General features: G+C 36.7%; 4 protein-coding genes across 6 annotated transcripts in view; 1 reads left to right on the top strand and 3 right to left on the bottom strand.

Annotated features, from left to right (window-relative positions):
• The window catches only part of LOC128878887 (apyrase-like), a 27,408-nt gene extending 26,860 nt beyond the window's left edge, over window positions 1–548 (bottom strand). Inside the window, exon 1 of the mRNA XM_054127565.1 lies at window positions 408–548. The gene's annotated coding sequence lies outside the window, so the exon portion shown is untranslated. The remainder of the gene's footprint in view (window positions 1–407) is intronic.
• Window positions 549–737: 189 nt separating this feature from the next.
• On the top strand, window positions 738–14,761 carry LOC128878789 (protein 5NUC-like). 2 transcript variants are annotated; one of them, XM_054127350.1, is made up of 7 exons: window positions 738–1,017; window positions 7,707–7,947; window positions 9,188–9,419; window positions 10,519–11,118; window positions 13,161–13,598; window positions 13,745–13,934; window positions 14,125–14,761. In XM_054127350.1, the coding sequence occupies exons 2-7, from the start codon at window positions 7,817–7,819 to the stop codon at window positions 14,316–14,318; spliced, it is 1,785 nt and encodes a 594-aa protein (XP_053983325.1). In that variant the 5' UTR covers window positions 738–1,017; window positions 7,707–7,816; the 3' UTR covers window positions 14,319–14,761. The 2 variants fall into 2 exon arrangements, with proteins under 2 accessions (XP_053983325.1, XP_053983403.1); XM_054127428.1 differs by having other exon boundaries at window positions 738–1,021.
• A 15-nt stretch (window positions 14,762–14,776) lies between these two features.
• LOC128878683 (SET and MYND domain-containing protein 4-like) lies at window positions 14,777–17,628 on the bottom strand. Of its 2 annotated transcripts, none has more exons than XM_054127139.1 (6): window positions 17,359–17,628; window positions 16,146–17,249; window positions 15,781–16,061; window positions 15,511–15,669; window positions 15,288–15,431; window positions 14,777–15,036 (listed from the first exon to the last, which is right to left on the bottom strand). In XM_054127139.1, exons 2-6 carry the CDS (start codon window positions 17,218–17,220, stop codon window positions 14,788–14,790), a joined length of 1,908 nt encoding a protein of 635 aa, XP_053983114.1. In that variant the 5' UTR covers window positions 17,221–17,249; window positions 17,359–17,628; the 3' UTR covers window positions 14,777–14,787. The 2 variants fall into 2 exon arrangements, with proteins under 2 accessions (XP_053983114.1, XP_053983196.1); XM_054127221.1 differs by having other exon boundaries at window positions 17,535–17,623.
• A 3,362-nt stretch (window positions 17,629–20,990) lies between these two features.
• Window positions 20,991–27,130, bottom strand: part of LOC128879099 (cuticlin-4) — a 142,402-nt gene continuing 136,262 nt past the window's right edge. The window contains exon 9 of the mRNA XM_054127987.1: window positions 20,991–26,068. Coding sequence (XP_053983962.1) covers window positions 25,865–26,068 — 204 coding nt within the window. The 3' untranslated portion in view covers window positions 20,991–25,864. The remainder of the gene's footprint in view (window positions 26,069–27,130) is intronic.

The raw sequence follows: 27,130 nt of genomic DNA, 5'->3' as shown, positions 1-27,130 counted from the left end.
TAACAATTTATAATCAAGTCTAATAACACCAAAGAAGACACATTTAGAAAGTAAACTGAAGGCTTCGGTATTTAATTTTATATTTTCACAGCGTGTATACGGTCATATCTTGGAATCGCAAATCTTGACGTTGTCGGAAAATGCCTGAGTGAATTCTTCGTACAACAGTTCAGGACTTTATATAATAAAAAGACAGAAAAATCAGTAGACAATCAAACACACAGGATCGTTGTAAAAACATGTTTTTCCTCGTTCTAAAGAAGAAAATTTCCTCGTTGGATACTACGAGGAAAAACATGTTTTTCCTTATACTTTCTACTGAGTTTTCCCTCTGTCTACTAATCTTCCGATTTCTCTTCTACTGACACCGTACATATTATCCAAAACGAGATGATTTTTCACCAAACCTGAAGTTCTGACATCAAACTCGAAAGTTTTTCCAGCTTTTCGGTATTCCAATCCAGCATCCCTTGCGCAGATGTATTTCGCAACGGTCCAGTGAAAGTGGTTAAAGAAGAGACGCAAGAGAAAACGATTCCTCGCGCTATGAACTCAAAGGCTCGAAGGTTCGAATCGAACACGGCCGATTCTGGAAAACCCGCACGTTCCAAGCGGCGAATCGCGCGCGACTTCGGAGCCGACAGCCAACCGAAGACACCACGAGGTTTTGAGTCGCCGGCCACGGCGACGATCGCGTTCAGTCTCACAACAGTGGTTCAGTCGACGTCAGTCGCTCGTGAAAATCGGTTCGTTCGTCGGGTCGTTCGCCGGTTCGCTTGCTCGCTCGTTTGCGCGCCCGATACGATTCGTTGCGCAATCGGCGGGGCCGATTCGTCGATAAACGAACCTGCCAGTCTCGTGATTGGCATCGCGAACGCATCCCGGGGCTCCTCTCTTTTGGACAGTGGCATATTTTTAGAGCGCTCGGACCGACGCTCTTTCGATTCGGACATCCCGCGATCGCCGCACTTCCGACCATGTTCTGAGATGTTTCACGGAGGTTCACGCGTTGTAGCTGTAGGTATAGACTACACCAGAGTGACACTTTTCATATTTATAATAACTTTCCTGAGAAAGAAAGAACATTTTTCAGTATTTATTTGAATTTATATCATAAAGCGAATTTTAAAAAACAATGTACATTACTTCGTCGCATTTCTCAACTTCTTGTTTCATGCAGTTAATCGATTTGTGCAATGATCGGCTTTTCCATATGTGAGCCGATCATTGCACAAATCGATTAACTGCATGAAACAAGAAGTTGAGAAATGCGACGAAGTAATGTACGTTGCTTTTTGAAACTCGTTTTATGATATAAATTCAAATAAATACTTGAAAGTATTCTTTCTTTCTCAGGAAAGTTATTATAGATATGAAAAGTTGTGATTACACCAAGTGCTTTGACACTTAAATTTGAGATATTTCAAAAAGTGAAGTTAATCGATTTGTGCAGTGAATGGCTGATATTGCCATTTTATCAGCTAAGCTTACCAAACCGCGCAAAATTACGGTTATTCACTCGAGTAATGTCCTGCTTTAAAGGAATGTATACGATTAGCGTGTCCACGATAGATTTGTAGTGAAATCCATCGGAAAAGTTACAAAATCAAGGCGACAAATATTTTTTCAAATTAGGAATGGACCATTCCTGTTTTTAACAGAATTTTTACCGGTAATGCGAAATTGGTTGTACGGAAACCTGTTAAACGCCACAAACAATGAATAAATCGGAGAGAAAGCTCGATAGCCACAGCCGAAACAAGAACTTCATTCAAACACGAGTCTTAATACTTATTTAATCTATTATCCACGAAATAATTGAACGAAAATTAAAGAAATTTATTAAGCGAATCGTTCTGATACAGCACTGGAAGAGTTTGAGTAATAAGGAAAGTCATCTTCCACCACAAAACAGCGCGCGCCGCGGCGGTATGACAGCGCGTGGCAAATCGAAACGTTGTCGTTGCAGAAACTAAATGAGTTTTATTGAGAAATAATTATTCAACCGACGTCATTCATCTGTTTGAAAGTTTACGAAATCACTTGGAACGGAAAAATGTTTCGAACGTAGATGACGTTTAATTCAAAATCGAAACGATTTTTTAAAAATGATATTAAAAATTTAACAGAGGGATGGAAATATGTACTCGATTAAAAATATATACAGTGGGTGTAGAAGGTATTCAAGGGTGTAGAAGAAATTGCAATTTATAAACTTCTTTCTTATAAATAATGATATTCTACATATTCTTGGACATTTCTACGATAGATACAGAACAAAAAAAAATTAGTTACTTATATAAGTTGCAAAATTAACAAGAAAAAACAAAAGTCGATAGAAAAGTAGAAGCAATAAGTATTCGTACATTTCTTCAATGTTTAAAACTTCGTTAAAAAAAAAAGGAATTTATATTAATTTATAAATAATGAATACTTCGTGGAATATCTTTTTGATTTTGTAATTGCTGCAACTCTTCTAGGCATTAATCAAGCCAGCTCGATAATTAGTTTTAAGACAACTAAACAGCCAGGTCTTTTATGCGAATAGTATATTGTTTATTTCAGAAGCCAATTAGAGTAACTCCATACTTTAATAAAAATCGTTGCAATATAGGAATTCAAATGTTTGTAGGAATCTAGTTAAGTCATTTGTTGATATAGGTAATAGTATATATTAGATAAGAACGGCAAACTGTTTAGCGTTATCTTGGCGTATAATATGACTGTGCTTGTATCGTACGTGTTTGCTTGCTACAATAGAGGTGTCCATAACAGTCTCGTCGCTAGAATTTCTCGGTCGTATTCTTATCGACGCGCCAGGTTTCATTGACGCGATGCTACTGCATTTCATTAGGAACGCTTACAAGTCGAATGCTACCTACGCAAATGAAATTTAACAACAGGTGTCTATTGTGGTTCTTTTATAGGGACGATGCTCAAAGACGTTGATTAGAGTCGTTAGGGTCATTAATGTGTTAAAAATTACTCGGAAACAAAGTCGATGTTGTCAGAATCGTCTTAAGTTTTTTTTTCAGTTTATTGGAAATTGAGTACGATGAAATAATGAAATACTATTTTATTAATTTTATTAATTAAAAGTTTTAATTTTATTCCTACAATGTCCCGAATAAACGGAAATCTTTTCTCTACGAGGAACTGATTAATACTAACAGACAAACGTTATAAGTAAAAGGTAAAAAGAATTTCTAGCTATACAGGGTGTCCCAGAATTAGTGTAAGAACTGCAAATGGTGGGCAGCTGAGACGATTCTGAACCACAATTTCTTTTGCAAAAATGTCAGATGGTACTTCGTTTTTGAATTATTAACGAAAAACTAGTTTATATATTGGATGATTGCATAAATTCGTGCCCGATTGTGATAGACGTTGCTATGACAACTCCATTGTTTTCGTTTGATTTGGTTTACCCACCAAGAAATTAATTAATTATAAGTTCAGATAATTTGTTTGGAAATTGATCGGTATACAAATACTTTCTACGTCCACTGTAAATATATTTACAAGTTATTTCGCTTTAACACGTTGATCGCCACGGCACCCACATACGGGTGACAGTTTCTTTCACTGAAGAACTAAATAAATTCATTCAGGAAGTTAAATGTTAAAGAAAATGAATTTAAACGAAATACTTAAATTTTGATGAAGTTACAAACACAAATACCACAATAAATGTTTGATTTTTCTAATAATCTATAAACAAAGTTTAATACCAGTAGAAATTTTCAAGAGTATCAGTCTGGCAGTCAACGTGTTAAGCAACTGTTTCGCAAGTGGAACGAGTCAAAAATGAATAAAAATAAAAACGAATATCTTATACGTTAAAAATATTACGAGAAAATAAATTCATCTTTGTTCGAGGATCAACAAGACATCGATTAATCGACAACTCGCCTGCCTGAAACGATTCGCATTCTCAAGCGTACTTAGACTGACCAAGAAATTAAATTGATGCGCACGCAAGGAACTTGTTAACCAAAAATATTTCCGCTGACTTGTGACAGTAAGCACTCGCTGCGTCACGTGACGAAATGAAACGAAAAATGGTAATCGCTGACACACTATCGTTTAGTCGATAAAGACATCGTTTCAGGATTCCGATCGAAACGAGTTCCAATATCGATAGCTCACAAATGAACTCTTGTTACTCGTGTGCACTATAGGAAGAATACGCTCTTTCTGTTCTGGAAGGAGTTTATATTGCAGAATTTTTAAAATATGGACTTACATGCTCCTTAACTATACTCGCATACTTTATTCATTTTCATCTCTTGGAACTTAATTTAAATGTTTCTTGTTGGTTTCATAAGTTTATTTGGTATATCCTATGCGGAAATTGAAGTGCTTTGATAAATAATTAACAGTGTCGAATAGTTAACTTTTACTTTTCTTCAACAGAATGCATTTTCTTCGCTGACGCATTATCGTTTAGTCGATAAAGACATCGTTTCAGGATTCCGATCAAAACGAGTTCCAATATCGATAGCTCACAAATGAACTCTTGTTACTCGTGTGCACTATAGGAAGAATACGCTCTTTCTGTTCTGGAAGGAGTTTATATTGCAGAATTTTTAAAATATGGACATACATGCTCTTTAACTATACTCGTATACTTTATTCATTTTTAACCGACTTCGAGAAGGAGGTTACTCAATTCGACATGTACATTTTTTTTTTCGTCTCTTACAAATTAATTTAAATGTTTCTTTTTGCTTTCATAAGTTTATTTGATATATCCTATGCGGAAACTGAAGTACTTTGATAAATAATAATAATAATTAACAGTGTCGAATAATTAACTTTTACTTTTCTTCAACAGAATACATTTTCTTCATCAAATGGGAAGCTTCCTAATCCCCTTAGGAAAAAAGCAGTTGGCTGCTCCAGTAATCAATTATACAAGTATAGTTGAACCACTGCACAGTGATCTGGCGAGCCGCTTTTCGTGGCCAAAACTTAATTTCTCAACTTCAACTTTACAGAGAAATTTTTTTTTTATATGAATTCAAAACTGTTCAAGGTTTTACAATTCGTATACTTTACTCTTTTCTGGTAACTCCTTGATTAAATGTAATGGCATAAAGACAAAAGTACAAAATTGTATGTTGAGTTAATTATCTTAATTATTTATTGTAGAGTCTCAAAATATGGATTCGTATGGTACTATTAAATATTTATTTATGTCATACGCATATTTTAATCCGGGTACGAGCAATAAAGTGTTAAAGCAATGTAAACTTTAGGAAGGGTTACAAAAAAATGATTGAGATTGATTGATTAAAGCTTCCTATCTGATGGAGAAAATGTATTTCTGTTGAAAGAACCTACGTAGAAAAATAAGGCAATATATTTGTACTTTTATCTATCCTCAATAAAGTTGTGTAAAAAACCTTCGGTTTATATTTGAACGATCCTCATACGTTTAGTTGTCTCAGAGCAGAAAGACCTCGATTAGTGCAAGAAATCGGGATGGAAAACTCGAGCAATAGTTTCGATTTCTCCATTAACCCTTTGCACTCGAGAGGTGACTGTCAGTCACCATTAGGTTTCACGCAGCAAATCTACAATACCTAATGTTTCTTTGAGTTTAATTTCTTTGGAGCTCGAAGTGTCGATAAAATGTTTGCAATAGAATGCTAAGAAACATCTCGAGTTGCTGGAGATACCAGAAAAAAAGGCCTCGAGTGGAAAGGGTTAAGCATTGTATCGATACTTTCGACACATCAAAGTTGTTACACATTTTCTCATTTTCGCGAAAATCAGTGCTGTGTCGTCACCTGTTCCCGATTCGCTTACAATTAGTGAACAATCCGTGCATACCACACAAAAAGCACAAAACCCTAAAGCCTCTTTTAGGAAATCCTTTACTTCGTACTTTTCCAAGTAACGCCTGCTCGTGTATTTTTCTCTGAATCTCTGTACATACGCCATATTTTGGTTTGCTTTCTCGTGCTATTTCAATAATAAAACTTCGAGGAGACATGCATGTTTAAAAAAGTTGCCCTGGCATAAATTTATTCTACGTAACCACTAACAAAATTTGCTCGACTTACAGTGTCCCGTCATAGGAGACATCCGAATGCAAAGGGTTAAAATGAAAGTACACACGATTGCAATTAACTCTTTTGCAATTAACTCTTTGCAATTAACTCTGGTAGATACCAGAAAAAAGGTCTCGAGTGCAAAGTGTTAACCAAGTTAACCAATCCATCGGGTAACAGCTCTACACATGCTCTATCCCCGCTATTATTTCCAAACCAATTTGTTGCTTACTAATTAGCGACAAAACCCTTCATTTGTCGATAACGCGCAACAAACGAGACTCTCGTGCAACAATCGAGGTTCCATTGTTCTGGCAAAACAATTCCTATCTGTTAAACCGTATGCACCGTAGGAAAAGCATTGTGGTTACGTAATAAAAGTGTTGCTTGAAACTTTTTCGGTACCATGTCAATGTTTTCAATATATCTCTACCATTTGAAAAAAATATTTCAAAAATTGTATAGGTCATATAAATTTTAAAGAAAGTTATACAGATTTTCATTAAAAGTTTGGGAAAATGGAGATTCTTGCCCCCAGAATTCACTCTGCGCGTACGCTACTATTTCAAACGTTTATTGTTAGTATAAACAAATACTATGTTGTATTATATTGTATATAATATTATAGTTAGTATAACACGCTACTGGTTATCATCGATACTAGAAACTAGAAACAGATTCGTCGAGGAGTAAGTTTGCCAATAATTGAGCGTGATTGATCTATATTTATCTTCATTCAATCATTCGAAAATCGTTATTGGCTCGGAATGAGATTAAAAACCGTTTGAAAGAACCGTTTCATAAGAAATTCTCTTAACCGGTATCACGAATAACAGTCTTCGAATGTTCAATCGTGTTCTGTCTCTTCGAAAATCAGATCATAAATTCTTCTTTCATTTTTGCAGCGGATTTGATTTCATAATTGATTCGTTGTTTATCATCCATATCGTGCTTCATCCGCGATTCCTGATACAGAAATATTATGACTCTAAAAATCCCAGCGTTTTTCAAACATAAATCTATTCAAACTCAATATTGTTGTTATCGTGCTGAAGCAAAATTGAAGGTTGTACCAAAGCTTCAATTTTGCTTCAATTTTGCTACAAAGTTAGTATATCTAGTAGATTGGAATTCCTAAATAAATATGAACTATGAAATATTAGAATGTTTTTTCAATAAAAATTTGTAGAAATTAGAAGAGTGAACAGATTCAAATTACAGAAAAATAAAAACTTTGGACAATTAAGATCTCTGAAAACAGAATGAAAATTGACACGAGAATGACTTTTTTAATAACTCTGAAAACAGAGGGACGAAATTTGTGTAAAAGAATATTTCATCTATTTTGTCGAGCATAAGCTTTAATTGTCGTAGAAATAATTACGTTCGACAGTCGTGATTATGCATTATCCATAAAAGATTGTAACAAAGACAAAATGTACCTAAAAAACAAAATTTAACGACGTGGAAAGTCGTTACTATTCTTCCGATAATTATTTTTTTTTTTATCAATCCTTCGCGACTATTATCCATTCTAACTGAAAACAAAACGTAATAATACTAAAAGTGAAATCACATTGGATCAGACGAGGCCGTGAGTGACGAACAAATGAACCATTCATTTTTTTTTTACTTTTTGCTTGACAGGTACATAGTATCAACCCGACGTGACACGTGGTCACTTTTCAAACGTATTTAGAACCACGAGAAACGGCGTCCAAAACTAAACGAAAAGAAATATACCCAACGATCCGAAAATGGTGAAAATTTGGATCACAATTTGGTGCACCCTTCTGGTGGTCTCCACCGAGGTCCTTGGAAATCCTATTCCAAGGGAAGGCGAAGAACTTACTCTTAGAATTGTTCACACGAACGACATGCATTCAAGGTAATTATTTTTTCTTTTTTATAAAGATTTTAGTTACAGTTTTAATAATAACAACTTCCAATTTTCCTACATTAAAGGAAAGTAACTCTAGTTTGCACTTTCTTTTTAACTATTGATTTGTTCAAAAAGGGTAAAGCTTTCAAGGAAAGAATGTTAATTGAGATGTGAATTGGGAGTGTAAATTAGAATTATACATTTTCCCTTAAAAAGTTCCGAGACTCTTTCTGTGCGGGACAAACACATGCACGCACACGATGAAAAGAAATTAACTTAAACGTTCAGGTAGACTTGTATTCATTTCCTTAGAATTTTTATAAAGCACTCCTTATTTTGGAGTAACTTGACTGGCAAGTCCTTACACAAGTTCATTTTTCATTTAAAAATAAAAGACCTCGTCGCATTCTGACGCGTATCATGTTCAGTATTGAATCAGCTGATCAGTTTTTGCCACGCGTCGAGCACTAATTACCCCCCGCCGGATGCTAATTAATACGCGACGAAAGAATTAATTCATACGAATCGCAATTCCTCATTCTTGCAACGAGAAATATTTTTGCTTATGCAAACGAGCCTCCGGACCTTGTCAACTCGGCTTTAACCGTCCGTTTAGTTTTTTCCCCGCTTTTTATGATCTTTAGGTATTTTGCAATTCGATCAGCGTGTCACGGGCTTCCTGCAAGATTTTTATACCTCCTCTTATCTCGCGATTCATGACCATTGCGGTAAAAATCAATTTATCGCTGCATCAAGGAAATCAGGTCTCTGTTAACTATTCTTTCTATCTAACCGTTTATGTTCCGCAAATTTCTCGAAATTGAATTTGTCGACAAACGGTGGCTTGTGCCTCTACTTTTTGATTTATTACTTCGCTGCTCATAAGTACAGATGTTGATTTATATGATATCATTACTTATAGATATAAAAACCTACGAAAGCTGAAAAACTGATTCGAAATTTGGTATTTTTTCATGAATAGTATATCATCTTTCTTGTAGTCAATTTTAGATTATAATTTAACGTCTTGTTGTAAATGAAAAGGATTTTGAAGAATTGAATACAAAAATTGGAAGTTACAGGAAAAGAAAAGAAAACATGGAATTATTAGAAGATTTTTCGGTAAAATGCTTGTAATTAGTCTTTTGGGTATATTGTCGTGATATTCTAGAGATGATGCTCGCAGGACTGGTTACTACGAATTAATGGTTAATTTGTTGCAATAAAAGCTCACCGATATTCACAGGTTCGAGCAGACGTCGAAGCTGTCCAGTGTCTGCTCCCAAAAGGAAGCGGAAGCTGGAAAATGTTACGGAGGTTTCGCCAGGATAGCCACCCTTATTCGACAAGCAAGACAATCGTCGATTCCGTGTATCTTCCTGAATGCTGGGGACACTTACCAAGGTTCTGTGTGGTACAACGTGTACAAATGGAAAGTAGTTGCCAAATTCCTGAACCTGTTGGCTCCGAACGCTACGGTACGTTGAAAAATTATTCAAGAATGTCATTCAAATTCTAGCAAAATTGAGCCAAGTACATATTGTCTCGTACAAAATCTTCGCTTAAATCGTCAAGTTTTTACGTTACAAAAGCAAAAACGCGTCCTTTGATGACAACTGTTTTTAAGAAACCATTTCGAATGATGCGTATCGTTTAGAGTGGTTTGAAAAATTTCACCTTGACTCGAAGCGAGTGGCGTAAGAGTGGCTATTGCTCGCGGCGCTAACCGAAATTGCTTCAACTAATTGGGAAGACGACCGTATAAAGTCATAGAAGAATAACGTATGATCATTACGATTTATTTTGCAACGGAAGAAACGAATAAATTAGGCAAAAGAACTATACGAATCCATCAACTTTCTCGTTCCTTCTTGGTGTTGCAATTACGATGGAATGACAGACCAAGGTTTCGATGACTTTTCATATTCGAAATTTTGTATGTATTCACGATACTTCATGAAACTTTGGCAAAATAGAAAGTCTCAAAGATACGTATGCTATCGTTTTTCAAACTTTTTAAACTGCCACTTATCGCGATAAAGATTGTCCGCGTTCTTCGCAGAGCTGATTCTTTAACCCTTTGCACTCGGACGTCTCTTCTGAAGGGACATCATAAGCCCAGCCAAACTTTATTAGTGATTACACAGGATAAACTTATGGGAAGCATAAAATTTGTAAAAATGTATGATTTCTCGAAGGTTTCTATTCAAATATCACGAAAAATCAAACAAAAATATGGTACGCGCAACATGCAATTTGTGATGATTAAAAGATAGAAACTATCGATGCACATCTATGACTGTTCCACACATTGTCACACATTAGAATAGTATAAAATTTTGATCTTTGACATTAATATATTCCTCGATGTTTAAAGACACATATAAGCTCAAGTATCATTACAGTAACTCACATGCTTTATAATTTACATTATGTAATACATGACTTCTGTTTGCACATTCTGTAAAGAAATGGCTCCGAGTGCAAAGGGTTAAATTCAAAAGCACCCCTTCGTGTATACAGACCTCGAGCGATGAAACTTGCAATCACCGATAAATTGTACTTTTCGTGTCGCAGAGTTTAGGTAACCACGAGTTCGACGATGGCGTGAGCGGCCTGATACCCTTCGTTCAGAACGCCACGTTCCCAATAGTGACGGCTAATCTGGACCTAAGCAAAGAGCCGGAGCTAGCTGCTACAAATCTATTGAACAGCACGATTCTGACCGTGAGTGGACGAAAAATCGGCGTGATCGGTTACTTAACGCCAGAGACCAAGATAATCTCCAAGTCGGAGGAGGTGATTTTCCTCGACGAAGTTGAGAGTATCCGCAGAGAGGCGAAAGAGCTAAAGAAGCAAGGCGTAGACATTCTGATCGCTCTGGGACACTCTGGCTTCGAGACGGACAAGAAGATCGCTAGGGAAGTGGAAGACATCGATCTGGTGATCGGTGGACACACGAACACGTTCCTTTACAATGGCCAACAGCCGGACGTCGAGGTGCCCGAGGGTCTCTACCCCACGGAAGTCGTGCAGAAAAGCGGAAGAACGGTGCACGTGGTCCAGGCGTACGCCTATACCAAGTACTTGGGAAACCTGACGGTAACATTCGACTCCAACGGCGAGGTGACCAAAATCAGTGGCAACCCTATTCTCGTTGATAGCAGCATCGAACAGGTGATTGCGCCAACTTTCTTTTTATTTATATGGAAAGTACGGCAATGCGAAAATTCAAACTTTCTTTACACGGTTTTACTACGAGGGTCGTTCAGAAAGTAAGTTTAACGGTCTAATTACGCTGTGAAAGAGTGGTCGAAACACAAAAACAAGGTCATTTTTTAAATTTTCAGACAATTTTTTATTTTTCTACGTAATCGCCACATCTTTCGATACATTTCGTATAACGACTAACAAGCTTTTGAATTCCCAAGGCGTAATGACTTTCGTCCACTTTGCACCCGCAGTAGGGCTGTTCAGGTATCCGAGAAAAATCAAGTCGAGTTGGACTCGCTATGAAAACGCTACTAAACGCTATGTAAATCGGACTATTTCTAACGAAGATAGGCAAAAAGCGTGCAAATCATTTTTTCCGTATAATTTCCTTCTAAATAACTTGAATTGTATCGTGTCTGGTACCATTTTCATCGGGATAACATAAGGAATCGATTGGTAATGCATCCGTTAAGATTCGATAAGAAATACGAAAAATGATGGTCGGCCTTCTTTGAGTCGAGTTTGCTACGTCTTTTTTATGATACCATTGTTGCCCGGCCGCGGACTAACACGTGTACTCGGAAAAGCTCGAAACCATTCCAGTTGCCCGGTTCTTTCGGGCCGCTTGGTTTTTTCGGACCGCTCGATTCTATTCGGGTAGCTTGAAAAATTCAAGTTACTTGGTTTCTTTCGGGTAGCTTGAATCTTTCAAGCTACTCGGTTTCTTCAAGGACTCGACTCGGCTCGGAAATCGGATCCCGGTTTGATTCGGCTTGAAAGCCGCTTGAATATTCGGTCTTTCCGGCAGCTCTAGTCCGCTGATCATCCTTCGCGCTCTTCATCGTGCAACTCTTCGCAGCCATTTAAGAACGCTGTTCGCCAACGCGTAACCATCTGCAGGCTCACGCATTTATCGCCGTAAACGGAACATAATTCTCGATAAATTTCTGTAGCTGTGAAGTTTTTAGTGGTAAAAACAACGTGTTATACTACGCGGTTCACACTTGGACGCAAATTTTAACGTAATCGCCATTATAGAATGTTACAAAACACGCGACAATCGACCGACCAGAGTCTACGACACACGAAACTGATCAAAATAAATGAGAGAACATGTTCCTACCAGCGCTAACATCGTTAAACTTACTTTCTGAACGACCCTGGTACTATACGAGGTATGGCAATTAACTAACGAGACTGGTGTGAGAAATGTGATTTATTGCAAATAAAGTTACATTTAACTTTTATCCCCTTCGACATACTCTCCTCCCCTATCTATACGCCGCTGCATACGTGTCTTCCATTGTTCAAAACAATGCTGTAGCTCATCAGTTGTTAGCCTCTTCAACAACTCTGCCGTTTTTATTTTTACATGTTCAACAGACTGAAAATGTGTTCCCTTCAATGCACTTTTGACTTTTGGGAACAGGTAGAAGTCACACGGTGCGAGATCTGGCGAATACGGAGGATGATCAAGCACAGGAATGTGCTTGTCCGCTAAAAACTGCTTTACAGATAGGGTATTGTGGGCTGGTGCGTTGTCCTGGTGCAGAATCCATGAGTCGTTCTTCTACAAATCCGGTTTTTTCTTCCTTACTCTTTCCCTCAGCTTGATTAGGACTTCTTTGTAGTATTTTTGATTAACGGTTTGACCTTCAGGCACCCAGTCAGTCAATCTGTTGAAGATGTAAAAATAAAAACGGCAGAGTTGTTGAAGAGGCTAACAACTGATGAGCTATTATTTTGAACAATGGAAGACACGTACGCAGCGGTGTATAGATAGGGGAGGAGAGTATGTTAAAGGAAATAAAAGTTAAATGTAACTTTATTTGCAATAAATCACATTTCCCACAGCAGTCTCGTTATTTAATTGCCACACCTCGTAATTGTGAAGCTTTGACTCTTAATATCGCTATTAATGTTTCTTTCGTGCAATACTCTCCACAATTGTCACACTTCACACCTAAACGATATTAATTTCTAATAAGTATTTTAATGTTGAACAGGCAGAAGACATTTTAGAAGAACTTGATCAAATGAGAGGAGCAATCGACGAGGTGAGTCACAAAGTGATTGGAAAAACGCGCGTTCTCCTCGATGGAGACAGCAAAGTCTGTAGGCGCAAAGAATGCAACCTGGGCAATCTTATCACGGATGCTATGATCGAGTATAATGCCGGGGAATATGCAAGAAAGGACAGCTGGACCGACGCTGCCATAGCTTTTCACAATGGTGGCAGTATCAGAGCTTCCATCACTAGAGACAACAACGACCAAATTACATTGAGAGATATTCTTAGCGTGCTACCTTTTCAAAATATAATCATGAAGGTACCGATGACCGGAGAAGTGATTTACTCGGTTTTGGAATGGAGCGTTCACAATTTGGAGATTAATACAACTTCGAATCTGTATGGTGCATTCGTACAGTTTTCTGGACTTCAGGTAAAGGATAGTTATAAAATGATTTGTTTTCTTTCTTTATTCGTAAAGTATACCGATCCTTCCATCGGTATGATTTATTTCTATAAATTATTTTAAGTATAATGTATCATTATCGGCTAAGTCAATCAAGATTTCCAATCGTGCAGGTGGTCTACGACTTGACTCGACCAAAAAATTCGAGAGTGGTTTCCGTGCAAGTGCAATGCGCGTCTTGTATCATTCCAGCGTACAGTGAACTTAAAAAGAACGAAACCTATAATGTGCTTATACCTGATTTTATGCAAAATGGTGGCGATGGATACGATATGCTAAAGGATCTTAAATCTCAGTCTTTGGGTACGTTTAATTGAATGTGTGTTAAACTTTACAATTACAAGGAACCCAATTTCACACAAAAGATACAATTAAATATTTTTAATCGGTGTATATTTCAAGAATAATAAGCATATTTTTTATATAAATAGTAGTATCGCAATAATTCCCATTTCCATGCATGTCACAGTATATTCAATTCGAATTATTTCAGGTTTTACTACATCAGATGCAACCGTTGAGTATTTAAAGAAGCATAGTCCCGTGCATCCTGGTGTCGAATGGAGAATTAATTACATAAACACAGAAGAAAGTGCTGAAAATGCGCATAGTGGTTCCAGTGGCAAATATCAATGTATCAGATTGACAATTTTGTTACCAATAATCAGCTGGCTATTCGTAAGATAGGAACAACCGCAAGAAGGCAGTTTGAGCAATCAGAATTTAGCAGTATTTACAACTCTATAATTTATACGAGAGGTTTTCTATGCACGTCCTACTCACTTCTCTACCTCAAATTATATAATTTAACTATAGGGCGAGCATCTATTACAAAAACCACTTGAAACGTGGATGATTGATGGAAATAGTTTAGACTTTTAATAACTAGTAATTAAAATCAAGGATACAGAGGTAATACGTTTGTATCATTTTATTATAATTTCTGATCGAATACATCGTTTTTATTCTCCGATCTTTGTCCGTACTTAAGACATGTAGATATACACGCAATTGTATGTACAAGTATTTATATATGTAGATATAATCTATAGATATATCGATATCTGTTGTCACACTGAAGTTAACATTATAAAAAAAAAAAAAAAAAAAAAACGACAATGAATGAGGATAGTATTGCACGAAACACGAAACACATTCAGAGTTTAGGCATTTCAAATATGTTTCCGCTCAAATCGTAAACGCGTTTTAGAGTTTCCACCACGCTATTCATTTCTAGGCACGGCATTGGCACCAGATAGTATAGAACTTCGATCATTTTTATTAGGTCATCTATTATGTAAGGTTTATCTGAAATATTTCCTTCGGTAGCAATATCGATGTATCTGTTCAACATCCTCAGCGCGTGAGTGATTTTATGTTCGTCTTCCTTTTTTTTAATCAAACTCTGTAAACAGATACGGCAAGAATAAATATTTATATGGTAAAATGTCGTCAAATGTAATTACTTCCAATACTTTTCAACTTCAAATTATTTGATGTCATTGATCTCAAAACCTACATACAAGTTATCTCGCAAATGCAAAATCGTGCTAAAAAAAATATTTTATTTACAAGCAGAAAACTGCTACCTACAATTTTATATTATTGAAGTGTGCTTTTTTTTTAAAAAACACAGTACCGACTGTAATAACTTACAGTAAACGATTTCACATCGTAGTATAGAGGCCAGTCTTCTCGACACGCTATGCAATCACACTTGAAATAATACTGCTTCAGAAGCTTCTTTTGCCTGGTAGCTTTTGGTGTAACCGCATAGTGCTCTGTATAACTATCAAATATCTTGAAGAAAATAGATTTTGTCAATAGTATTATCGCTTAATGTAACACCTGCGAGCGATTTAGCTATCCATCCATTTACCTGTTCACCTTTCTGAATAGGATACATGACAAACATAATCATATGCTTAGACCTCGAGTGTCTCAATATATTTGGATTGCAGCTATGATTAACCAAACTGAAAAATGGCATAGCTGCACTACCACGCTCAACCTGTTCCAATCCATCCTCTTCCGAATACTGTAAATACATGTGTAATTGTCATGTATTCAAAACAATCTTATATCGAAAGAAAAGAAAAGTTCGATTAAGATGAAACAAAACTATTTGAATTTTCATACAATTACATACACTGTGAGCGTTACTAGGAATCATCTGTTGATGTCTTAATATAAGAGCACCAACGAATGTAACGTCAGAGTTTTCTACTAATACGGATAGGTCTTTCTTCAATTGACTACCAAACATGTCACTACAAGTTGCCAAGAAGTACAAAATATAACTAGCATCCAGAGATCTTCTGAACAGGTCATTTACAGAACGTTTCTCTGCATTAGTCACAAGACCTAATAAACTTCTATATTTATCGCTTTCAAATATTCCACTCTTAGAGAAACCTTTTGTACGTGGATCTAAAAGAGTTCACAATTAAAATTGCTACATACTTTTCCATGCATGTGATCATTCATGATAGCCAAGGTCGTTAAATTGTTTACCATCGCAACTGTCGACCTCATTCAATTCTTTTCTTAAGTCCTGCACACTTGAACTTTCTCTTACAGCCTGTATCACGAGTCGTAAGGTAAATAAATCTAATTTACTGAAATCCATCTTTAACAAAGAAGGAAATACGGAGCACTCGATATCATGATATTTCTTCCAGTCCGAAATCTTACATTCTTCTGAACAATACATAGAGCATGTACAATAATCGCAAGGTATATTAGCCCAAGATACTTCTAAACAGTTCGAGCAATGCGTTTGTACAATGTCAGGCTTTAAAAGTAACGAATAAGGCTTTTCTATGGCGATCACCTCACCAGGGTTTATTTTGCGAGCTGCCACAACGTGTCTACCATATTGTTCATTGTACTTTAGAGTTATCGCATCCGAAGCGCAAGGAATTTCTGCATTGCGAGTTTTCATTTCAGGAAGAGGAGTTTCAGTTTTATGATTTGCATTATATTTTGATTTTGAATTACATGATCTTGGCATCCTTTTTAGAGAAACAAGTTTGTCGTTTAATTTCTTAGAATTAACATCTGTCAATGACGTTTTCTCTAGCCATTGTTCTGCTTCTTTGACAGCATCTTCTGTATTGGGATGCTTTAAAACCGTCAAACACTCAATTTTTCTCATATGAAGCTTAGCTTTTAAATGATTCGGATACGCTAATGACAATGCTCTATCTATATCACGTATACACTCTTCATATTTATGTACCTTTATTAAAACTGCAGATCTATTGGCGTATGCCAAAGCTAACTGCTCAGATGGATATGGCGCGTAAGCTATACTTTTTGTATACAATTTCAATGCTTCTACACAAGAGGTACTTGTCAATGGCGTAGAAACAAATACCTTATTACCTTGATCTCTCAATTTCTCTGATTCCTTTGCATCTTTTGTATCGCCACATATAGTTGGTATTATATCAAATTTTGACATAACATTAAGAGTAAATATTATACGTTCTTCATCCGTGTGTAATGTTTTATATTCGTTAACAAGTTCTTGATGTTTATTTGCAGCACGCAATTTCTTGTTCAACGTATCCACAACTTTCTCCATTTCCTTTTTTTATTTACTATAATAGGAATCTGTATATAAAAATAGAGATGCATATTAATACAAAATTACTCCTAGTTATTAGTTCACATCAACAATATACTAAATATTACGAAATATTGTCAAAAATAATATAATTACATAAAGTTAAACGGTGCACAAATATATCATAATCATTTTTTGCAAGATTCGATGGATTTGTAATATATCACCCTTTTTAATTATAATTACTAGTAATCAGCAGTATCAGTCTTCGAAATTGTGAAAACAATCGCTCACATCTTCAAACGTTCTATAAATTTAAAAATAGTGTGTACCGGTGAGTCCAAGTATAGATGGCATAAATATAATATAGTAATTAAACCACGGACATAAGATTATAGGGACCAGGCATATCAGAACTCGAAGTGAAGGCATGTCCGCCATATTACGTTGTCATTGCGAATTTATGAGACTGCTAGACATCTGTATAGAGTCTATAGTTTAAGGCTAAACGTGCATCCCCGATTTCCAACAAGAACCACATTCATTTATTGTTAGAAGCAAACCAATAAATTAAATTTACAATAAATATGTGCGTTTTATATTGCGCTCTGATGCGTGCATTGAATGAAACGGAACGCACATAGATACATTGTAACCATTGGTAGATTACAAAAAGTAACAAACTCTAACAAAACATTAGATACTCAGTGTTGACATTATACAAATTTATTTTCAAACATATAACCATAGTTTCAATTAGAGTCATATTTAAACTTCCCGTTGTAAATTGGCAACGTAAGATGGCCGACGGGCCACCCCCTTGGCTTCATACCGTACCACGTCCTTTGCCAGTCAATCCCCAGTCCCTACACAGTAAAAACTGTATAAAGTCTAGTAAAGTCTTGAAAGAAAATTGTCTTAGCTTTCCAAAACACTCATAAAAAAATTTCTACGATCATGCGTTCGCAAGTTGTAGGCGGTCAAAGTAAAAAGTTCCTTTTTTACTTGGTTGGCGAATAACCCGGTCAATAAAAATCATACAACAAAACCAAAAAAACCAAGTTAAAGAGGAATGTTTGCTCTATAAGAACCTTTCATTGGATTTATCTGAATAAATTTTGTTTAGCCTGTGCATACAGCCAAACTAGACAAAAATTTCTGAAACTTCGTTTCTTGCGCTTCATCTTGATAAAACAGTATTATAATCAACGACGAAAAGAAATGAGTCCTTGATTAAAAAACTAGAAACTTCAAGCTTCAAAATCCGCTTTTTAAATATTTTTTGCTATCATTTTTCGCAGAGATACAGCCATTCGAAAATGACAAAAATGTACATATATGCTTGGAATCAACATATGACATATAGCTATCATTCGTGAAAATTCACCGACTCGCCATCTAGCGGCCAAACACCCGAAGCTCGAGTGCGTGCGGAAGAAAGAGAAAGGAATATGTAAGACAAGGATAGAGAGAGTGTGTGAAAGAGGGAGAAAGGTCCATGAAAGACAAAGATAGAGCAAGGGTAATGAAAACAGAGATAAAGGTACATGAAAGACAAGGATAGCGACATTTCACCGAATGTTAATAGACATTATCAATAATTTTTTGATTTTCTAAGGATAATCCATGCACTTTTGCAATTGTGTTGTCAAGTATGAACCACTAGCAACATTCAGAGACCATTTTCCATACGATTTTCATTGTTCTCATTGTTATTAACTAACAATTAATCATTATTCGTCAAGGTTAATCCTACACCGGTACTTGAAATCATTCACATTATTAATTATTAGCAGATAATTTATGTACTTTGACGCAAGTTGAATAAAGTCCGGACCAGTAGCAACATTGAACGGCCATTAGCGATACGATTCTGATTGTTATTAATTAATAATCAATGATTCTTCTATAAGATAACTAATGCAAAATTGTTTATAGGCATTGACAGGTACCCTTTGTGTGCGTGCGAGAAAGAACGAAACATGTGCGACAAGGATAGCGAGTCTTTATTGGCGCCATCTACTAACAGGACGTTCAAGCTTATCGTGAAATAGTTCCACCATTTCGTCGCTAGATGGCGCCAACTTTTTACTATACGTTTACATGTAAATTAATTTATTAATTTATTCTATAGAGCAAAGAATTTTAACGAGAACGCTCATGAAGCATTTAAAAATTGACCTGTAATAGGATTTTTCGATTTTTAATGTTTTTTTGTTTGTCTAAACAACTGGCACCATCTAGCGGCGAAATTATGAAACTATTTCACGACAAGTTTGAACGTTCTGTTAGTAGATGGCGCCACCAAACAGTCGCTATCCTTGTTGCACATGTTTCGTTCTCTCTCGCTCTCACACACTGGATACCAGTCAGTCGTAAAAATCATTTATTATTACTTAATAATAATCAGAATCATATCGAAAGTGGTCCTTGAATGTTGCTACAGGTCCAGACTTCATTCAGTACATGTCAAAGTACATCAATTGTTTACGGATTGTTAACAAACAATCGATTAATGCGAGGTGTCAACGATCCGTGCCGATGTCGAGTTCATCTTACCTAGCAATCATTGATTATTTATTACTTAATAACAATGAAAATCAAATCGCTAATGGTTCTTGAATGTTGCTAGTGATCTATACTTGACAACATAATTCTAAAAGTGCATGAATTATCCTTAGAAAGTTAGAAAATTATTGATAATGTCTATTAACATTCGGTGAAATGTCGCTATCCTTGTCTTTCATGTACCTTTATCTCTGTTTTCATTACCCTTGCTCTATCCTTGTCTTTCATGGACCTTTCTCCCTCTTTCACATACTCTCTCTATCCTTGTCTTACATATTCCTTTCTCTTTCTTCCACACGCACTCGAGCTTCGGGTGTTTGGCCGCTAGATGGCGAGTCGGTGAATTTTCACGAATGATAGCTATATGTCATATGTTGATTCCAAGCATATATGTACATTTTTGTCATTTTCGAATGGCTGTATCTCTGCGAAAAATGATAGCAAAAAATATTTAAAAAACGGATTTTGAAGCTTGAAGTTTCTAGTTTTTTAATCAAGGACTCATTTCTTTTCGTCGTTGATTATAATACTGTTTTATCAAGATGAAGCGCAAGAAACGAAGTTTCAGAAATTTTTGTCTAGCTTGGCTGTATGCACAGGCTAAACAAAATTTATTCAGATAAACCCAATGAAAGGCTCTTATAGATCAAACATTCCTCTTTAATTTGGTTTTTTTGGTTTTGTTGTATGATTTTTATTGACCGGGTTATTCGCTAACCAAGCAAAAAAGGAACTTTTTACTTTGACCGTCAACAACTTGCGAACGCATGATCGTAGAACATTTTTCATGAGTGTTTTGGAAAGCTAAGACAATTTTCTTTCAGGACCTTTAGTTGCCAATTCAATGAGATTTTTTAAAACCGTATTAAGTTCATGTAAAGAGGATCCCAAGAATTGCATATTTACCCCGAAATAAAAAGTGCATTACGATCTGCAGTCTACTACTTACCTCGTGCCTTTTGTGTTAGTTAATTTTGAAATTCTATTCTGAATTTTCCCTAAAAAATACAAGTAGTATTATATTATAGAAACACATCTATTGTAATGTCAGTGTATGATCTGTGTAATCCTAACAATTAAAATGTCAGTTTCTATACCGTTTGTATCAAATACAAGTGACTACGAAATTGATAAAATTTCGTAAAATAGATTTCTCATTCAGATGATAAGAATGTATAATTGCGTAAGTATAATTTTTAACGGGACATTGATAAGGCGTATTCTTTTATGGTTACAAGATTTATTGATTTTTCGTTATTTACACAAGTTCGTTGTAAGGTTTTTGACAAGGGTCCAGAGAAACGTTGCGGGACCTAAGAAGAATCACGTATCCTTAAAAAAAGTCTCTATACAGGCATTTTCGTCCCCAATGTCGCTATGAACCAATGCCACGAGCACGAGCAAACGATAACACGCACGTTTGTTATACGTTCGCCGGCCATTTCCAATCCGCGACAGAATCTCTGTGGCTAGTCGATCGCGCGAAGTTATTGCACTTGCTGAGAGATTCGAAGAACATCGTACCGCAGAATACGTAATCGCTGATAAATTTACGTGGGGTAATTCGATAGGATAAATGTTATGTTTCGCGTCCGTGGCCTCGACGGATCAAAAATCTAAAAAGCAACAAAACAGTTAATATGTTCCGGTAGATAAACACTGAAATTGAAGTTGATCCTGTACACTTTGACGAAGTTCTCCTAATTTCATCTAATCGTTACGACTATGCCCAATGAAAATAAAAATTGCTGCGATACGATGTTCGATAATGGAGAGATATACGTAGTGTTCGGCGATGACCAGTCCACAGAGAATGATCGTCGCCAGCGTATATCACTTCTGTAAACCGGATGGACATTTATGCATTTTTTTTTTCACTTTTCAATTTTTCGTGTAATAGTGTTTTCCATGGGTTACGAGTTACGTTTGCGTGTCCGTTGTTCCTTCTTTTTCTCTCATTAAAATGTAAATTTTACAATCTGTACCCACCACCGCGTTGGACCCAGTTACGCGACTGCTTCGGCAGTTTCTCTTCTTTCCGATGATTATAAAACTAAAAACGCTCCACGTGTCGGCGCAACATCGGTGCTTTGCACTTCCTCCGATTCTTTCTCGCAAGTGTAGTTTACTAAATGTCTAGATTTGTCGTTTATACAGAGCGAGACTCTTAGGCAAATCCATTCGAATAACTCACCTGTTCCTGATGATAGACAAAAGCTATTCAAATAACCAAAACTAATGGTATCGAGCAATATTTTTCTCGATATCAAGTCAGATTAGTTTGAACTGTTTTTATCTATCATCGAAAGTAAACAAATTATTTGCACGATCTGTATTTGCCGCACTCTATATTATCCATGTTTTGTTACGAAAGAATCGAAGAAACGGAAGAAAGTATGCGGAACTTTTGGTTTTCGACGATTCAACTTTTAACGTATCGATACACGAAACAATAAAAATGTTTTTGTGAACATAGGCGTGCGATTGAATTTCACTCGTTTTCTTAGAAAAATTGTAAATAAAACGCACAAATGAAACTGAAATCTGAGTAGACTGAATACGAAACAAAAATAAGGATGATCTTAAAATGTTCTTGAATGCTTCTCTCATAAATTTTTGTTCTTTACAATTTCCTAATTTTCATATTTAATATACACGTAGTAATTTTGTATCAGTTTGCTCAAATCCGACGTAACTTTCATTCACGCTTTCGGTTGTCCCTAAACGTTGGACGAGTTCGTCCGTTGAAAACCAAAAGTACCCGATGCAAACAATGCCGACATCGGAACAGCACCGCGATTCAATTAAACTAGTTTTACGTTTAAGCGTTATAAATGGATTACAATCGGATTATACACTCGCTTATCGCCACACACATGCAAAGGGCCACGTTGTCGCAAACACGAACAAACTGGCCTGATTACAGGATAAAAGAAAAACTTTAGGGCGATTTATTCGTTCGAACAAATATTTAAATAAATTTTGGCTCAATCATCAATTCGTACAATTTCATTTTATAATTCAAATAGTAGTTATTATTAATATTAAATAAAATCGAAGATTCATCTACTAGACATCTGTATTTTGCATATCTCCTATTTCCGATTGCTGTTTGTTTTTTTTTCGCGTGGTTGGAACGGTATAACTGGACTCGTTGAAGCCTTTTTCTTCGTTTTTGCAACAACGGGATCTAATCTCACATAACACGACGCACGCAGCTTCATCGGAAGCGCGTAATAACCGATACATCCCATGCAACTCTCGGGTTGCCCGATAAGAGAACTATAATTCGTTTAAACACGTGAAAACTCGTCTCTGATCGATTCGAAGGAGCTGATCCGTGTATCCTTGATCGGTTCATTGGCTAGTTGGACGGAAATTACAAACGCGTAGCCGACGTTTAATCGAAGGAGATGGTTTTCAACCGATAAGGACAAAATGTTATATTTGGCCCCTACAACCAAATAACTGTCGTAAATAATGAAATTAAATTATACATGTATATTTAGATTATCCAACGTCAACGGAAGTTGGCAAGTTCGACCTTTATTTTACCCTCGATTGATGGGAATTACATCATATACACGCCTGGTTCCAAGTATCTTGCATATTAACATTTTTCCCCTAAAATTTCGACGAAGACTTTCTATTAATTGCGTAAGAAATATTTCACTCTATCAATCGAGGGTTGAAATTTATTCAGCTCCCATCGGAATATATTTTTCGAGTATAAACAGCGAATCAGAGAAATAGAAAGTGAGTGAGGTTGGCTATAAATATGGGAAAAGATTGCTTGCTAGTAACGTAGGAAGGAAACGTGCCAACGCCAACGTTTGTAGCGTGGAAGAAAAAAGGACGGTCGGTACCTAAGTAGATACTGTCGCTGGAAAGGATCTTGTGAGGTCGTAAAGTCGGTCGGACATCGATCTTTACAACTTAAGTCGACCGCAATTAATAATCTGACACCTTTTTAGATAAAGACAGAGCTAGACTTTTCGTTCAGAGCCGTATGGTATCAGAATTAGGATGTTCATATTTCAATAACTTCTTTCTTATTATGTATGTTCACGCATAATTCTGTTGGCCGACTTATTGAAAATATTGTGGTAGGTAGGAACTTAGTTAACCAATCGTCGTCAAGAGTTTTCGGTTTTTTTAATTTGGAAAAACCCGCGTAGCAGACATCAAGTCTTGGGGGCCCCGGGATGTAACGTGGGCATGTATACTTTAGAGCCAGGACACCCCTGTCGTCCTGCGGATCAGTTACCTGGGCCAATAAAGCAATAACTACTGTTTCGGTTTAAGACCTCACAAGATCCCTTTCAGCGACAGTAAGTACAGGGTGATCCGCTCGCTAGTAGACACAACGGACAACCACAACAATAGTCGACCGTCATTGTAGACTTTATGACGGTGACGCCCGCAACGAAAGCGGCTGTATGGTTGAAAATATGCTTGCCAAGAAGAAACGTTTTAGTAAACATAGGCGTGGAATTGAATTTCAGTCGTTCACTTAGAAAAATTGTAAATAAAACGCACAAATGAGATGAAATCTGAGTAGACTGAATACGAAATAAAAATAAGGACGATCTTAACACTGTATTTACCGGGCTATTTAGAAACAATCTTTAATTCACAAAAGAATTTTCTGCATCGGCATATGCCGATCTAGGCTGGCAATAATTCCTTCATACTATTACTAGATACATTGAGAGCCAAGTCTGTTTCCAAAAACTGAAAATTGTAAGTAGACAACCATCGGCACGGTAAATAAATTCGAAAAGCTAAATACTGGAATTAAAGAGCCTATAAATAGGCTCCCGGTAAATAAAGCGTTAAAATGTTCTTGAATTCTTCTCTCATAAATTTGTCTTCTTTACATTTTCTTAATTTTCGATATTTAATATACATATGTAGTAATTTTTCCCAAGGGATGTTCCTTCTCGACACACATATTTTCACCCATACAGCCGCTTTCGTTGCGTGGGTCACCGTCGTAAAGTCTCCAATGACGGTATTGTGGTTGTCCATTGTGTCTACTAGCGAGCGGATCACCCTGTACTAGAGTCACCGGGGCGTTTGATTCGTTTAAAGAGTCTCTGGGTACTAGTTGACTTCACCTTAAACGCTAGAGTGAGTCGTTCTGCACGGGTGATTAAGTTAAATTACCGGGATGATCGTGATGGATAGAAAATATTCGTGCATTGCGCCATTTAGTGCGGCTGCTAGGTTAGCTAGGACAGCGTATACCGGACTAGTATACAGTATGTATATGATAATAATAATAATAATAATAATAATAATAATAATAATAATAGTATATATAGCTTATATGTTATGGTTAATCCTAGAGATTCGCGTCGATTCGTTTCAAGTAAAAACGAGCTAGGCTACGATTTCTCTAAGCGAAGACCGCGACACGTGCTTAAGTACGAAATATCCAAGCGGAGGAAGTATCGAACAGACAGTGGTAGAAAACGGTGTAACAAATTACCAAAAAGATGGCAAGATTTAAAAAAAAAAGACACGCATACACTGTCGGATTCCGTATACCGTAGACTCATCCGATACGTTCCAACACGTGTCTAGATCCATCGATTCTGGGCTACTTCCTCGACCAAACATTGGGCTGTCTGGAAAGTCCATGCCGATTTTTATTAGGCGGTACAGGTCTTAACATCTCGGAATAGATGAAAACGAATAACATGCGTACATTCCTTAAAAGGTGGAAAAGTCGTGGAACAAAATGGTACATATATAGTTCAATAAATATACATCAAAATTCAAATATGCCATTGAATTTTTCTTAAAAATAGGCACGAACTTTCCAGACAACCCAATAAAAAGTAACGATAAGTAGCATCGGCAGTTGAGCAAAAGGTATCTCGTTTAATCCAGCTAAATTCTCTGCGCCTCGGTTCAACCGGGCCGACGTAGAACCGATGCGATCGTTCGGAAGCGTTCGGCTTTCCGTCGTAGTCGTGGTCGATCGTCTTCGATCGATTTACCGATCGCTTTTACGCTACCATGTACGGTAGTTTTAGAGTTTCTCGTTCGAATATCCCGTCTGAGGGATTTCGAGGCTCGGGCGAACTTAGCTGCTGTGACTGTACGCGGTGTTCGTGTAGGGCCCACTGTAGATAGACGAGCCCGTCGTCGAGACGCTCTTGTGCCGTTTTTTGGCGAGCAGGACGAGGATCGCGGCGACCACCGCCAGCATCAGGATCAGACCCGCGATCGCGATACCAATGGCGAAGCTTCTTTGCGAAACGCAGATGCTGTTGGGATCGTCGATTGTCTGAAAATGAAAAAATAGACGACGTTATATTGTAGGATTTTATTCGATAATAGCAACGGATGTTACAGTTATTACAATGGTGGTGCAGGATTACAGTTAAACTATTATCGGTATGGATATGAATTGAAATAACGCATTCGCTGTTAGTCGCACATGCAGTTTGACTCTCTGACTTCCACTGATCTTTACGCTTCGTTGTCTTATTTGAATTGGATTTTTGGATTGACTCTTGGATTTTTCCAGGCACGTCTTGCTTTTACCCTTACACACACACACACACACACACAGAGAACGTGTACTCTTATCATTCATTCCCAATCTGGCGCCTAGCAATCGCTCCCTTAGTCTAAATATTCGCTTGATTCCATGCGTTTTCTTCCATGCGCACTTCAAACCGTTGCGCGGTCTAAACACTCTTATTTCACACCTCATACCATACCTCCTCATACCCCCTACCATAAAACTTTAGGGTAGTTTTGAACATATTCAAATTAGTACATATCGGAAACTTTAAGTTATGGAGTGATCTGATATTATCTGTATTATAGGGTAGCCCTCCTCCCTCCAATATGATAGGGGACTCAAATTCATTGAAATGCTTTCCTCGCTACGCCTCTGGATACAATGACATATTAACCGAAACAATAAAAACTTTACGCTCAAGCTATATCGGATTGTCGAGAAAGTCATGACGTATTTTTTCTTGATTTTTCAAATGTTATTTATTTATATAAAGGACAAAGATCAATCAATGATAGACAGTGGCGAGCATATAAATAGGGAAAATGTTTTGTTAACATATAAGACGTTCTTCTACAGTCCCGGTTGGTATTTCTCCTTTAGTCTTTCCATATTTCAGAAGTACATTTCCTAAGCTTTACAATGCTGTATAGTTTTAATTACTAACGCCGTTTAATTAATAAAAAAAACATAGTAGATTTGAAATAAGGACATTTTTGGAAAGCATATTCTTGTAAAGCATTGTCACCGTAAACTTTACGCAACTTTTCGCAAGCTTGACTCGCGTTCTTCCCTTTATGGAAGTAAAACAATAGAATATGG

Source organism: Hylaeus volcanicus, chromosome 1 (genome assembly GCF_026283585.1).
Source record: "Hylaeus volcanicus isolate JK05 chromosome 1, UHH_iyHylVolc1.0_haploid, whole genome shotgun sequence".
Taxonomy (NCBI): Eukaryota; Metazoa; Arthropoda; class Insecta; order Hymenoptera; family Colletidae; genus Hylaeus; species Hylaeus volcanicus.
The sequence above is the reverse complement of the archived record's forward strand: the minus strand, read 5'-3'. Positions and strand labels throughout refer to the sequence as shown.